General features: G+C 37.3%; 1 protein-coding gene across 3 annotated transcripts in view; it reads right to left on the reverse strand.

Moving 5' to 3' along the window:
- dclk1a (doublecortin-like kinase 1a) overlaps nt 1–14,705 on the reverse strand; it is a 336,010-nt gene that overhangs the window by 314,986 nt on the left and 6,319 nt on the right. For all 3 annotated transcript variants that reach the window (XM_048532917.2, XM_048532918.2, XM_059646720.1), the window contains exon 3: nt 12,470–12,816. In XM_048532917.2, the coding sequence (XP_048388874.1) occupies nt 12,470–12,816 (347 nt within the window). The remainder of the gene's footprint in view (nt 1–12,469; nt 12,817–14,705) is intronic.

Consider the following 14,705-nt stretch of genomic DNA (forward strand, 5'->3'; position numbering starts at 1 on the left):
ATGGCTGTTTTAATGTATTTTACAGTGTGTCACTGGAAGATTTCCTTCCTCATTCCTAAATAGTTGATCTATCCTCTTTTCCAGCATATCCAACAAAGCTTTCAATGCAACATCCAAAAGCTTTGGAGCCTATATTCCCCCATGATGCACCAACCATCTGTCTTGTCCAGATCAGGTTTATTTCTGTACAACTGCCAGAACATGCCCCAACCAGGTGCACCTGTGATTTCCACTTGCATGAGGCATTCATATGACATTCATCCCCTGACATGTGCAGTCAATGATTTGCTCAGTTGTATTGGATCTTGGATTTGTTGGAATAACAATCAAACAATAAAGGAAGTGGCAGTACAAACTTGGCAATGTTGTCTGCTTAAAACTGAGTGGGCACAGATTAACTGTGCATCTCAACTCCAGGCCTTTTCAAATTTAATCCCCTACTCCTTTAGTAAACTGATGATTGGACACTAACTTGTATGGTGTTCCTTACTATCTTTTTAAAGTTACACAAAACTTAGCAAACAATCACTCAGTAATGACTATGAAAAGTGACTTCAATAGCTGAAGATTATTTTGTTGGATGAGAATAAAGAATCAAAGAGGATTGGGAGTCGTTTTGTATTGGTTAATAATCAATTAACAATCACATCTGAAATTGCAAAACTGCATTTTCCATACTTGTGTCCCTTGTTCAATGTAACTGTTTAGATTTAATTAAGCAATAACAGTGGAATGCTTGCTAAATTAAAGATAACTAAGTTTGTCAAATAAAAAGAGACACCAACTGTGCTGAATGGAATATTCTAACTGTTCTTCTAGACTGACTGAATCATGCATGTACTAGGAACTAGTGCGATTCATTTTTGAAACAGAATCATGATTTTAAAAAGTGCTTGCGCAAATTAGCTAGTCCAGAGTTGCCAATGAGGCAACTTCACTTCTGGCAATCCCATCAAGTGATAGAAGACTTCCAATAGTGGTATGATAGGAAGATAGATTTTCTTATTAATTTAAAGTGTTGATACACATTCAATAATTTTATTTGGGAATACTCAAGGCTTAAAAATCATAACACAGTTAGTAAGAATAACTTGCAAAGATGTCTTTTAATAAAACAATGCATACTGCATGTGCATACACAATACTATAAATGATTCCACATTATCTTATTTAATATTTTTGCATGAACCTTAAACTGCATTTTGGTGATCTTGTTCAAAAATATAAAAATATTTAATTAACCTATTCACACATTTTCAAAAATATATATTTACTATACTGATCAAGATAAGGATGCTTTCTATTTAAAAATTTACAAAATAATAGTTTAATACAAATTGTTTACCCATGTGTCAAACTCTCCTCATCTTTCCTAATCCATTTAGCCTCCTCCTGACTTAGAAACACCTTCCTGATCTCTCTCTATTCCTTTTGCTCTCTCATTTTGTATCTCACCCCTCTCCCTTCACTTCAGCGCATCATTGGTAATAATTATTTGAATCATTTATATCCAAGTCTTTGGAAGGACCCCTCTAAATCTTTCCACTTCCCTCTCCTCCACTAAGATCTTTGAAATACGACTGTTAACCTTTGATCACACTTTTTCGCTCATTTTCCTTGTTTGTATGTGAAGTGCTCTGCTAGTGCATGCTAAAATGCCCAATAAATGCAGGTCATTATTTATAACAGACTATAGCACACAGTAAATATATCCTAGTGGCAATATCAAAATATTGCTGGGAAAGCTCACTGTATAATTTTCGAGTCAATCAGTGAGTATGCTTGGGCACATACCAGGTTTTTAGCAACAAGCCATCAAACTAGTTGTCAAAGGCAGGCCTGGTGATATAAACTGTTGTACATTCAGACATTGCAATTAGAATTTTAAAGCACAAAAGCTAAACAAGCTACCAGCTTAATTCTATTCTCTGCCCTCTCCATACATCATTTAAGGTTGATCTTTCAATTATTAAATCATTTTCGTTTTAAAAGCTATTAGGATTCATGCTTCAGTCACTGTTTCTAGTTGGGCAAATGTTTTTGAAATTCTTGGTAATAGATATTTTAATGTCTCCTATAACCCATTTATGAGGGATTTTAAGTCTAAAAGCAACTCACAGTGCCGCAGACCAATGTGAATAGCTTTTTGCTTGTTAAACTGATTCATAAGTTTGAATATCTTTCGCAGATTTTGTCATTTTCAGCACTGTTCTAATGAAAAATTTGTCGATTTCTTTAATCACTGCTTATAAATAAAACTTTTTATTATTGTTGTCATTTCAGTAAACCTCTTCTGTAAACTGTCCATGGCCATAACATTCTCCCTAAAGTGTATTACCCAAACTAGACATATGGTCTTTTATTTGGCAGAATTAATTGATTGCATAGATTTAATATTAACTCTACTTTTTTTTAATTTAACTACCCATTTATAAACAGCTTAGTCACCTTTTCATCCCTCATTAAAACAGTTCAAGAGATGTCTTTCAGCAACCATCATTCATTTCTCTTGTCTGGAAAAGTAAAAGTCTTTGCAATGCATGTATTGTCCTTATTCCTCCCCATTCTGCACAAGCTCATGTTTTTCTGCATTTGACTGTACAGCTGCTGGCTCAACTGATTAACCTAAAAAACATAAATCTCTTTCCAAAAATGCCTTTGAGGTTGGTCAATTGAAAATGTTTGTAATTCAGATTAGGCAAGAGTTTTAACAGCTATGGAAGCAAAGCAGGTAGGTGGAGTTAAGATAATGATAAGTCATGATCTAAATGAATAGCAGAACAGACTCAAAAGTTAAGTAACTAACATTTCATATATTCCTGCCTGCATCCTCTTGAGTAACTTGTAGTCTTCTTCACAGTGAACCATGTATTATGTCTCACAGTCAGTGTACAATTAAGAAAAATCTTGATGATATTATCACTGAATCACAGCATATGACCTGAACTTACCTCACATCATCTGAAGCATGATACTTTATTGGAAGTATGCTCCCCCACTGTAACAATAGCTTAATATTAGCCCAGACACATACATGCTTGAGGAATGTGACATTTGTATGCAATAGCTTGTTGTAATAAATGTCTGCTGAATTCATCAATACTATGATATCCACACCCAGTTTCTTATTTTATGTTGGATAACAGAAGCATAGCTATATCACATAAAATTCCTCTTCGGAGGTAAATTCGCACCATGGTGACCTCTGACAAATGACTTCATTTAGTTTTCCAAACAACTGGCATCATTTGAAGATCAACTGAAAGACAGGTTTGAAGACATAAAGGAAGAGTTCCTCACACTTAAGCAAATTTTTATCCAAGTACAGAGAGCTGTACAGATCTGTAGATAGAGCATTACCCACAAAGAAAACAAAATTAATTTCTTTTTGGTTAAAACATAAGCTTTGACAACATAGAATAAATTTCTAACATTGCACTAAAGTAAGAAAATGAAAAGGCTGCAGTGCACCAGTGCAGTGCAGTATGGAAAGCTACGTGGACTAGAATGCTCTGTTCCTAAAGAAAAAGAAATTAGTAACAGTTTCTCAGACCAACTTCTACAAAGTCTTTCACATTGAAGAAAGAGCAATTTTCAAACTTATGCTGATATCAAGCCAGTGACACATAACGTAACATGGCCCAGTCAATGCTATTAAAGTGGAATTACAGATAGCAAAAGCCTTCTTATTAATTGGGCAGCATTTACTGACACCCTAAATGAATTAGAATTGTCTAATTAACATACGGAGTTCTATTTTACAGATCAAGTGATGGATGATCCCATGAAGACAGCTCTAAAACTTTTGCTTGTATTTGCCAAGTGGATCTTTGCAGATTTAACATGTCTGGTCTTTTCATCAGCTAGGTCCAAAAGGTTCTTGAAGACCAGCACAAGGTAACAACTAATAGACTCCAACATATAATACTGACAGCAACCCCAAAGTCCATTGACCCAGTTTCCCAGTAGATGCTGCAGAGGGCATAACTGTGGCTTTTCCAAAGAGGATATGTCATAGTTTCCTTGAGCTAGTCATCACCTCTACATCACTTCAAGCCTTTAGGAAGGATATTGTGGTCAAGAAAAATGACCTTAACATTGATGCAGTTCTTGAAAATAGACAAGTATGGATCACTTAGTGGAAGCCATTAACAATTACATATTTTTCATTGACCGGATGGGGGCTTTGTTAGCTAGCCAGCATTTATTACTCATCTATAATTGCCCAGATGGCAACTAAGAGTCAATCACACTGCTCTAGGGCCTGGAGTCACATGTAGTCCAGATCAGATAATGAAGGCAGTTACGTTCGCTAAAGGATATTAGACAACCAGATGAGCTTTTCCAACAATCAATATCGATTTCATGGTCATCATTAGATCTTGCATGTTTTAAAAACAAGTAACCTTGTTACTTGCACACACCATTGTAAGTACTGTTTAAACAGCTGATTGGTCAGGTAGTAGCGGAAGCATGGCTTGCAAATGAACTGGAGCTCAGGGATGTGTACAAATAAAGCTTTGAGTGGCAACAAGAAGCTGATTGGTTCACTGACTAGTGACCAGTTGTTGATAAAAAAGGACTTCAGCCTGTCAACGGCTATATGATTGACTCCCAGGTAAATGGACAACTTGGAAATGTAAACATTTGGCAACAGCAAAAGCAGGAGCTGTCTCTTTTCATTGCAGTAAAAGGCACCTCAAGCCTGAGGACAGCTAGTTTATTTCACCTTTTCAGTTTCTGGAATACTAGCCGAAATACATTCATGCTTGAGGAATGTAACATTTGTATGCAATAGCTAGTTGTAACATATGTCTGTTGAATTCATCAATACTATGATAACCATACTAATTTTCTTATTTTACAGTTTATAACAGGAACATTGCTACATGAGGTAAAACACTCCTTTGGGTAAACCCAAACCATGGTAACCAGAGATAAAATGCTTCATTTTGTTTTCCAAACAAGTGGCATCATTTGAGGACCAAGTGGACAATAGGTTTGAAGAAATAAAGTAAGAGTTCCTCAACTTTACGCAGCAATTTGTCAAAGTACAGAGAGTTGTAAAGATCTGTAGATAGGGTATTAACCATCAAGAAAACAGAACTAATTTATTTTTTGTTAAAATGCAAGCTTTGAGAAGATAAAATAAATTCCTAACATTGCATTATTTAAAGTACAAATAAATACAAAGAAAGAAATAAAAAGGCTGCAGGACACACCAGTACAGTGCAGTACAGAAAGCTGTGAGGCATTTAAAAGACATCTGCTAGTAATATGAATAGAAAGGGTTCACAGGGATATGACCAAATGCTGGTAAATGGGTGTGGATTTATATAGGATATCTGGTCGATACCTGGTGGGCACGGACAAGTTGGACCGAAGGGTCTCTTTCCGTGCTGCACAACCCGATGACTCTATATGGCTGTCACTTATTGTCACTTATAGACAATATCTACCACATATTAGTTTAACTTGAGAAGCTGGTGGTTGGGTCACCTTCTGGAATTTCTGTAGCTCGTATACCCTTAAAATAATCCTGAGCCTTTAACTTAATGTCATAAGTTGGCATCTTTTCATTGTTAAATAGAATCTATCAATTGACTCCATCTAGCCTTGGGAAGGCAGCCAACGTTATCAAAGACCCTCCCAGCCCCAGTTATAATCTCTTTCAACCTCTACCAATGGGCAGAAGATACAAAAGCTTAAAGATACATACCAACAGATTCAAGAACAGCTTCTTCCCTGCTGTTATCAAGTATTTGAATGATCTCTTAAATTTTAAATTTAATGTTGATCTCGCTCCTTGTGAACTTTCTCTACAGCCATAACGTTATATTCTTCACTATGTTCTGTTACCCTAATGCACATTGTATGGGATGGCACAATGGCTCTGCAATAAGCACTGCTGCCTCACTGTGCCAGGAACCCGGGTTCATTTCCAGCCTTGGGTGACTGTCTGTGTGGAGTTTGCATGTTCTCCCTGTGTTTTCTGGGTTTTCTCTGAGTGCTCCAGTTTCCTCCCACAGTCCAAAGATGTGCAGGTTAGGTGGATTGGCCATGGGACAGGGTAGGGAGGTGAGCCTAGGTGGGATGCTCTTCAGAGAGTGGGTGTGAACTTGTTGGGACAAATGGCCTGTTTCCACACTGTAGGGATTCTATTCTGTGCCTAGAATGCTCTGTTCCTAAAAATGAATAGAAGGCTTTGGCTCTTAGCAAATAAGCCAGAGGCAGTAAGCCTGAACCAGCTACCCTGTACCTTCTATAAGTGAGTGAAAGTGTCTGATGGACCATGAAGGAGCAGCACATTCTGACAAACCCAAAAGCACCATCTCAGTGGACTCTGTGAACGCAGATGATTGAAGACTCTTCCCAGTCTTTCTCTCCAACTATAACTTGCATTTCTTTTCCTGTCTGTGTCCATCTGCATGTGTGTGTATGTAGGAGTAATTTATAAACAGAGGTTAGAATTTTAACTGGTAGAGTTATATGTCAATATTTAATAATTGTTTATCTGAAGACAGAATCTATTTATTTGCAACAGATGGTATTTCTTTTTAAGCACAGGAAGCTAGCTAATGATTTCTTTCAACCTGGGTCTAAGAGACAAACAATTTGGGGACTTCTGCACATTGTTATAAAATCTTTAATTTCTGTGATAACTCAAGCACATTACCCCAAAAGGGCATAATAAATCCAAGTACCATGATCATTACATTTGGCACATTAAGCAAGTTACCCAGCCCACATTTCGACCATGATATTCTACTTGATCTACATATGGATACTCTTGACTATAAAGATGAAGACTTTCTCTAGTTTCATCTGTTATTCTTTGGACAGGGCCAGTGTGAATAGTTATATACAACAGCTGCTAAAGATTGTGAGTTTGAGTTTGATTTATTGTCGTCACATGTAATGATATTAAAAAAATGAGCAACTAGAAGAGTGGTAAAAGATTGTTATCCAGCCCGATGGGTTGACAATATTAAAGAGACAGTAGGAGCTGCTGATGCTGGAGTCTGAGATAACAAGCTGTGGAGCTGGATGAACACAGCTGGCCAGGCAGCATCAGAGGAGCAGGAAAGCTGACATTTCAGGTCTGGACCCTTCTTCAAAAAACTGACAATATTAACGATATATTTGAGATGATTTGTCCAATTTAGCCCTAAAGAGATGAACCTGGTACTTCACAATAAGTCAATATCAAGGGCAAATAAGTCCTAATACCAGAAATATGATGCCAAAATGTCATACATATAGGTACTGAACACAGAAGACAGCTAGCACATGAGTTTGAGTTCTATCCAGGGATGAATCAGGTCATTCAACAACTTGTGAATACATGTGAAGCATGCCAAAAATATCGACCCCCGAGAGGGAGCTTTTATATCCACACAATGTTCCATCCACTCCTTGGACAAAAGTAGCAACAGCTCTACTCAAAATCTATGGGAAGGATTACACAATGGATTACTTCTCCATATTTCCCATTGTTTGACGGCTTAGCAGTGGAAGTATGACTACGGTTGGCACAGTTTTTCAGTTTATTAAGCTTTTTATTTTATTTGGTGTCCAGAGATGGATAGTGTCATTCAATGAATAGCCACCTACTGACAAATTGTTTCAAGGCATTTACTAAGTCAATGGGTAACATCAACACCCCAGTATCCATATTCAAATAAATTAGCAGAATATAATGAGTATGTACTACAAAATCAATGATCATGAAGTGTCAAGCAACAAAGCAAGATTTTCCCATTGTGTTGCATATAAACACAATGCCTGTCGACAAGGGATTACCATCCCCAGCACAACCTGAGCTTTGAAGACAAGTGCAAAACACTTTGTTCAGCAAGCTGGGTATTAATCTTCAAGGACAGAACAGAATGAAAGAGATATATGAAAAATATTCAGTTAGAGAACTGCTGTGCACTAGACAGAGAAAATGAGTCAGAAGTCCAAATACTCGTACAGATCATATGAAGTCATTATTGATAGTGCTACATTACAAAGGAAACAGAAGCTGGTTCAGGCCAATGTCCCACACAGCGGTCATGCCCAAGGACAGTGAAGAAAAATGCTCCAATGATGATTATGTGGTGATGCTGAATGACAACAACCAGCACACAAGCCCAGTCAAGTTATCAAACAGGCACAACAGAGAACAACACACATTTCTCCAGATGGATAGAGAGAATGGGAACTGCAGATGCTGGAGAATCTGAGATAACAAAGTGTGGAGCTGGATGAACACAGCAGGCCAAGCAGCATCTTAGGAGCACGAAAGCTGACTTTTCGTGCCTAGACCCTTCATCAGGTGAAGCATCTAGGCCCGAAATGTCAGCTTTTGTGCTCCTCAGATGTTTGCTTGGGCTGCTGTGTTCATCCAGCTCCACACTTTGTTATCTGCAAATGGGTACACGATCACCAGATCTATTGAGCTGTCAAAACTTCCAAAGCGCTACATTGAAGATTAGGATATTAGTTTTGTAGACTGTTATAAATTAAGTTTTGTATAATTACCAAATTGACAATATATGCCTATGTACGAGCTTGTGTATCTTTTTAGGATAAGTTTATATCTTTGGAGAAAGTTGGATGTTGGGTCATGTCTCAGTACATGTTTAAGAGATACGATCACATGACATGACTAACATGGCATGTGACCTTAGGGTATAAAGTTTTCACTTTCTATCCTATCTTGAATCACTTAAAGTATGATGCTCTATTGGAGGTATGATCATCTGTTGTAAATTAACAGCTAAATACTAGCCCAGAAACATAAGCGCCTAAGGAATACAATATTTGCATATAATTGTTAGTAATAAATAATGTCTGTTAGATTCTTCAACACTGATATTCACACCCAGTTTCTTATTTTATGAAGTTAACATAAGCATTGCTGCTAGAGACAAATCGTACTAAATCATGCTTGAAAATGTTTTTACTCTTCGTGTTGTTACCTCTGTACTAAGGTTCAAATCATTCAAAAAAAGGTCAACGCTCCTAAAACTGATCCTTCCACTACCTGCCCCCACCCCCATCATGGATATTACTGTCTACATCATTTCAAGCTGAAAAACATCCATCTCCTACCCATTTAACCCATTTAATATTACCACATTCCATTCATTAGAAAATACTTCAATTTGAAAAAAAGCAAGGTGTAAGTGCATTTAAAGCCTTTCTCTTAAATTTCAAAACTAAAAAATAGTTGTTCTTTAAGTACAGTGACACCAGCTCTAAATTTGGTCAAGAATACACAATTAAAATAGCTCCATCAGTGTCTAATGCATTTGTCCTGCTCCAGTTTCCAAAGTTAGCTGAGTGTTCTCAAAAATAATTTCAACTTTCCAGAACTGCATTGAGATTCTAATAATATTTCACCCTTGATCGACCCATTGCACCAACTTTGAGCACTATATGAATGCGATGCTGCATTGTACTGAATAGTGCAGGGCTGATCTTATCTACTACTATCATGGGTGAATATTCATGTAGACAAGGCATAATGACACAAAGCTATATTAAGAAACACAAGCAGAAATTAAATAAGTTTTAATTGCATGGCAGACCCAGGAAGAAATGATCCCATTATGATGTAATCACTGAACATTTAAAAAAATCAACATACCAGTGTATTACTGTTTTGCTGCTTTGCAACCAGAAATAATGTATTCTTTGCAAAATAAACCTTAGAATTTCAGTTATTCTAAAAATGTTACACAAATGTATTATTCTATATGTATCAAATTAACACAGGATAGGAATCCTGGTTCTGTCAGTATCCATATGAGGTTTGTACACCAAAAAATTCTCAACCTCCACATATTCCGTGGTATTAGCGGAAATTAAGAAGATGTGGTTTTTGCTTTTCTGTGTTTTTTTAAAATCATAGATAAGTTTCCATTCGCTATCAATATGCTGAAGAAAGTAGAATGGTTAAACTATTCATTACAGAATGTCAGGAGACCAGTAATTGGTGAGACAGGCTCTTCAAACAAGCAGAATATTACTGTCAATTGAAGGTACATATTAAATTCAACTATATACATGAATCAAGAATATTGGTAAGAGACAATTTATTGGCTTACTCCCATTTCTTTCTTAAAATTAAAGTAATCTCTACAAACTTTGACTTCCTGAATTACTTTACAAATAAGAACAAAAACTCCATGGGAATATTTGAGATATAAGTAACAAAGTAATAAAATTGTGTCTGATCTATTTCCTCTACAATTTTCATTTTGGAACAGACTCATTACAACAAATGTGCATGAGATTCTGAAGATTCAGCTCATTAAGCCATCCATTTATTAGCTGCACATTCTTCTGTTGGCAATACAAATCAGAATACCAGCGTATATTCATCTTTACCAGTATGATGAATGTTGAAATCTACACTGCTTCACAATATAAAATTATGCTATTGTGCTTTATTTTAACACTTAGACTTTTTATAATAGTTATTGGCACACATAGACTGATTCCCTCTTCAATATTCGTTGACCTTCTGTCCAACAAAGGGTTTCTCCACTGGCCAGTTCAACTACAGCCAATGAGATCACAATATCTATGCTTAAAATAGTTATGTGGGACTTCCTGATTATTCAAGATTGATAGAAGTTAAACACATAATTAAAAATGAGAAAACTATCTTACGAATACGCTCTGGCTTTTAAGTGATGTCATTATTTTGGGAATGCGATGATTTTCCAAATGCAATTTCATCCATATAAGGTATTAACTTTGAAAGGCTATATTTTTCCTGAATAGTATACTGGAAGAACTAAAATAGAAAATGCTGGACATACTCAGCAGATGCAATAGCTCTGTTTCTCTTTCTATAGATGGTAAGGATTTGGAATTTTCCCTTGGATCGCTGACCTTCATGTCAGGAGCAAGATCAGAGGAGGTCTCTTAATTGGCTGCCTCTAAGTTTGAGTCCAAGCCAGGAAGGGTGGGATCTCAGTGCTTTCTAGAGAATCAGCAGCCCCACCAGGAAAGGTGGCTCAGGTACTTTACAGATTGCAAGAGTGGCTGAGTGCAGAAGCTCCCAATTATAGGCCTGAATTTCATGGAACAAAAACAAAAGGGATGAAAATATAAGGCAAGTGAGGTGGAGGGAAAACCGCCTTCAATAGGTTAGTTTCAGTTACAACTGTAACCTTTTATAAGCAAAAGCTTCTCTTTGCTACATAAATGCTATGGCTCCAAATGACTTACAATTGCTACAGGTAGGCATCTATCATTGAGCTGTTGTCTCTACACATGAAGGTTGGGGTGCTGGGGTGGTGTTAAGGTGGTGGAGGTTGCTCTACCACCTGCAAATATCGCAAATGTCAGCCCGTTTTGGGCATTAACTATGCATCATTAACTATGCAGAGCAGACAACTGATTTTCTTTAAATCCAGCCCCAGAGAAAGATTCCCAGAGGCAGGTATGCAGTAGTATGGTGTTCAGCATTGTTCCTTCATATTTGCCCACGTGCTCCACCTCCATGGTTGCCTGCATGAGGCTGGGAAGATACAGCTTCATGTTTCAGGTCAGAAAGGTTCTGGTCTGTTAAAAGGTAATCAACTTGAAACATTAACTTTGTTAATCTGTTGCATATTTCCAGCATTTTGTATTTTCTGCCTCTGCAGTGTTGTTGTTGGACCTTAACAACATTAACTTCACCATCAACAATATAATCCTCATCTATTTTTTAATATTACTATTAAGAAGCAAAAGCAATGCATTTCTATCTTAACACAAACACTTTAAATTATTATATGGCCTATGTAAGACATCATAGTAAAGACACCAAGGGATATAGGAAATTGCAGGAGAATGACTTTTAGGTAGATCACCAGCCATAATCTCACCAAATGGTGCATCAGGTTTGATAGGGTGAATGATCTATTCCAGTTTGTATCTAAAACAAGTTTCAGCAAGTCTTTATAAGCAACAGTTGTATAAGTACACAACTTACTTCTCATACATTTTCTGAACTGGTGTTACTTTCCCATCTTCTCTAATCTTCAACATTTCTTCATCAATTGTTCTTTGAAGATATACAAAGCTTTGTTCTTATGTAATTTTATCAACCCACTAGTGAGTCAATTTTTCTCTAGATGACATTGATTTCTGCTTTTCTTTGCAACCTTCTATTTATTATTGGCATGTAAAAATCAAATATTGTCAGTTATTTGACCGTGAAATACACAGATCAAAATTCTGATGAACATTTAGCAAACATAAAATATCAAATTACAACAACCAAGGTAATACCTCAAAAAACAAAATGCTGAGCCACACAAAAGCTTTTATACAACGACAAATGGTGGTGAAAGGAAAATCAGAGGTGAAGTTATAACAAATTACTATTAGTAATTCCTCTCCATTTAATCACTCGTTTAATTGAGCATTCTTATTGCTATTCTTTTGCTGAAAAACATTTGGTTATGAAGCAATATGACTATACCTGTTTCCCATCCAGTGTGTACAAACGTTTAACTGCTCCTGAATCCAACTTGATGGCATCGGTGATATCTGTAAGCACCTGGTCAAATGAATGTGCAGTCTTTTTATTGAGAAGAATCCTAACAGCTTTCCGTGGCTTCACGCCACTCCGAATGATGGTCACGAGCTTGGGACGAATGAAATCTTTATTTTCTTTAGTCTCAGTGGAACTTGCTTTGGAACTACTGATAGATGTTGGCGTACGTGCAGATGTAGTTGCCTTTACATTTACTGACCAGTTAGGGTTTACATTCTTTGTGTAGTCCACTTTTCGAAATGGTTCAAAAGATGCACAGACATAACTTTCTCCTATGGAAAGACAATGGTTCAATTCGATAAGTACACAGACAAAGTTCAGACTAACAATCCAAAGGATAGCTATGGTTACAAGCTGAATTATCTGTAGCCAGTAATAGCATTTATATATTTTAATGCAGTTTTTACTGTAAACTCCGAAGTGTACTCCTAATAATATTAATAAATCTTCAAATTTTAAACTTCTGAGGCACTACCTTTTCTATGATTTTTCAGCCCTCTGGTCCTGAAGGAGTTCATGTGTGCTGAGGTATAATTCCATGGATAGTGGCACCCTTCAAAACTCACCCTAACTATCAATCTTCATGAATGACCTAGGCTTGAGAAGGCATCCCAATACATTCATAGTTGAATTCCACTATGCCAGTGTAATGGTTCTGATATTGGGTTAAGGCTGCTGAGGCACCCACTGCTAACCAGGCCAAGGTAGTGACTGGTTTGGAGGGCAACTTGCAGGTGGTACTGTTCCCATGTATCTACAGCTCATGTCCTTCTCAATGGTATTATTGTGGGTTTGGAAGGTGCTGTTTCAGGAGCATCAGTGAGTTTCTGCAATGCATCTTGTACTTGGTACACACTGCTCATACTGCCTGTTGGAGAAAGTAGATGTTTGTGGATGTCGTGCCACTCAAGTGGCTGCTTCCTCCTGGATGGTGTCAGGCTTCTTGAGAATTGTTGGAGAAATAGTCATGCAAACTCGTGGGGACTATTCTATGATGCTTCTGCTTGTGCCCTGCAGATGATGGACCAATTTTGGGCAATAAATAGGTGAGTTACTGGCTGCAGTATTCCTAGCCTCTGACCTGTTCTTATAGCCATTGTATTTATACAGCTAGTCCAGTTCAGTTTCTAATTAATGGTAATACTATTGAATGTCAATGGTGTGGTCCTTGGCTGCCACTTGTGTGATGTTAGTTGTAATTTACTAGCTGATGCCAGGACATTGTCCAGTTTTGTTACATACAGACATGGACTGTCTCTGCATGTGAAGAGTCACAAATGGCGTTGAACATTATAGAATTATCGGCAAATATCCCTGATTCTGACTTTAATGGAAGGAAGGTCATTGAACGGGCAGCTGACGACAGTCGGGCCTAGGACACTGCCCTGATGAACTCCTATGTCCTGGAACTGAGATGACTGACCTCCAACAATTACAACCATCTTCCTTCACATAGAATGGCTTCCAATCAGCAGAGAGTTTCCTCCGATTCCCATTGACTCCTATTTTGCGAGGGCTTTTTGATGCCGCACTGGTCAAATGTGGTCTTGCTATCCCTATCACTCTCACTTCACATGTGGGACTTAGCTTTCTTGTTCACATTTGAACTAAAGCTGTGACAAGATTTCCTAAACCCAAACTTCTTTAAGGCCTCCTGATCATGAGACTTATCTCACAATCAAGAAACATGGATAGGGATTGATGTTAAAAAAAGAGGGATGTTATTTCACAGGTCACCAGTATAGGTATTAAAACCAGATGATAAGTTGTACCTGAACTGGGCTGGGAATAAATTCCTGCTGAAAAGATAAATTGGAAAGAACCTTAAACTGATAAAAGCCTAGGGGAAGGGGGATCTGTTCTAGCAGAAATTAAAACAGCCTAAAGTTTATAAAGAAGGGATGATAGCAAAGCCAAAGTCATCAATAATGGTAAGAAATCTCACAGGTGCAGAAATAATATAGATAAACTATACCATGATAAAAAAATGAATGGTAAAAGGTAAAAGAGAAACATCAGTTAAAAACATCAGGGTGTGAAGGCAGGATAGGGGCTTATTTTTTCTTTATTCATTCACGGGATGAGGGCGTCACTGGCTAGGCAGCATTTATCGCCCATCTCTAATTGCCCAAAAGGCAGTTAGAAGTCCACCACATTGCCG

Source organism: Stegostoma tigrinum, chromosome 6, assembly GCF_030684315.1.
Source record: "Stegostoma tigrinum isolate sSteTig4 chromosome 6, sSteTig4.hap1, whole genome shotgun sequence".
Classification (NCBI taxonomy): domain Eukaryota; kingdom Metazoa; phylum Chordata; class Chondrichthyes; order Orectolobiformes; family Stegostomatidae; genus Stegostoma; species Stegostoma tigrinum.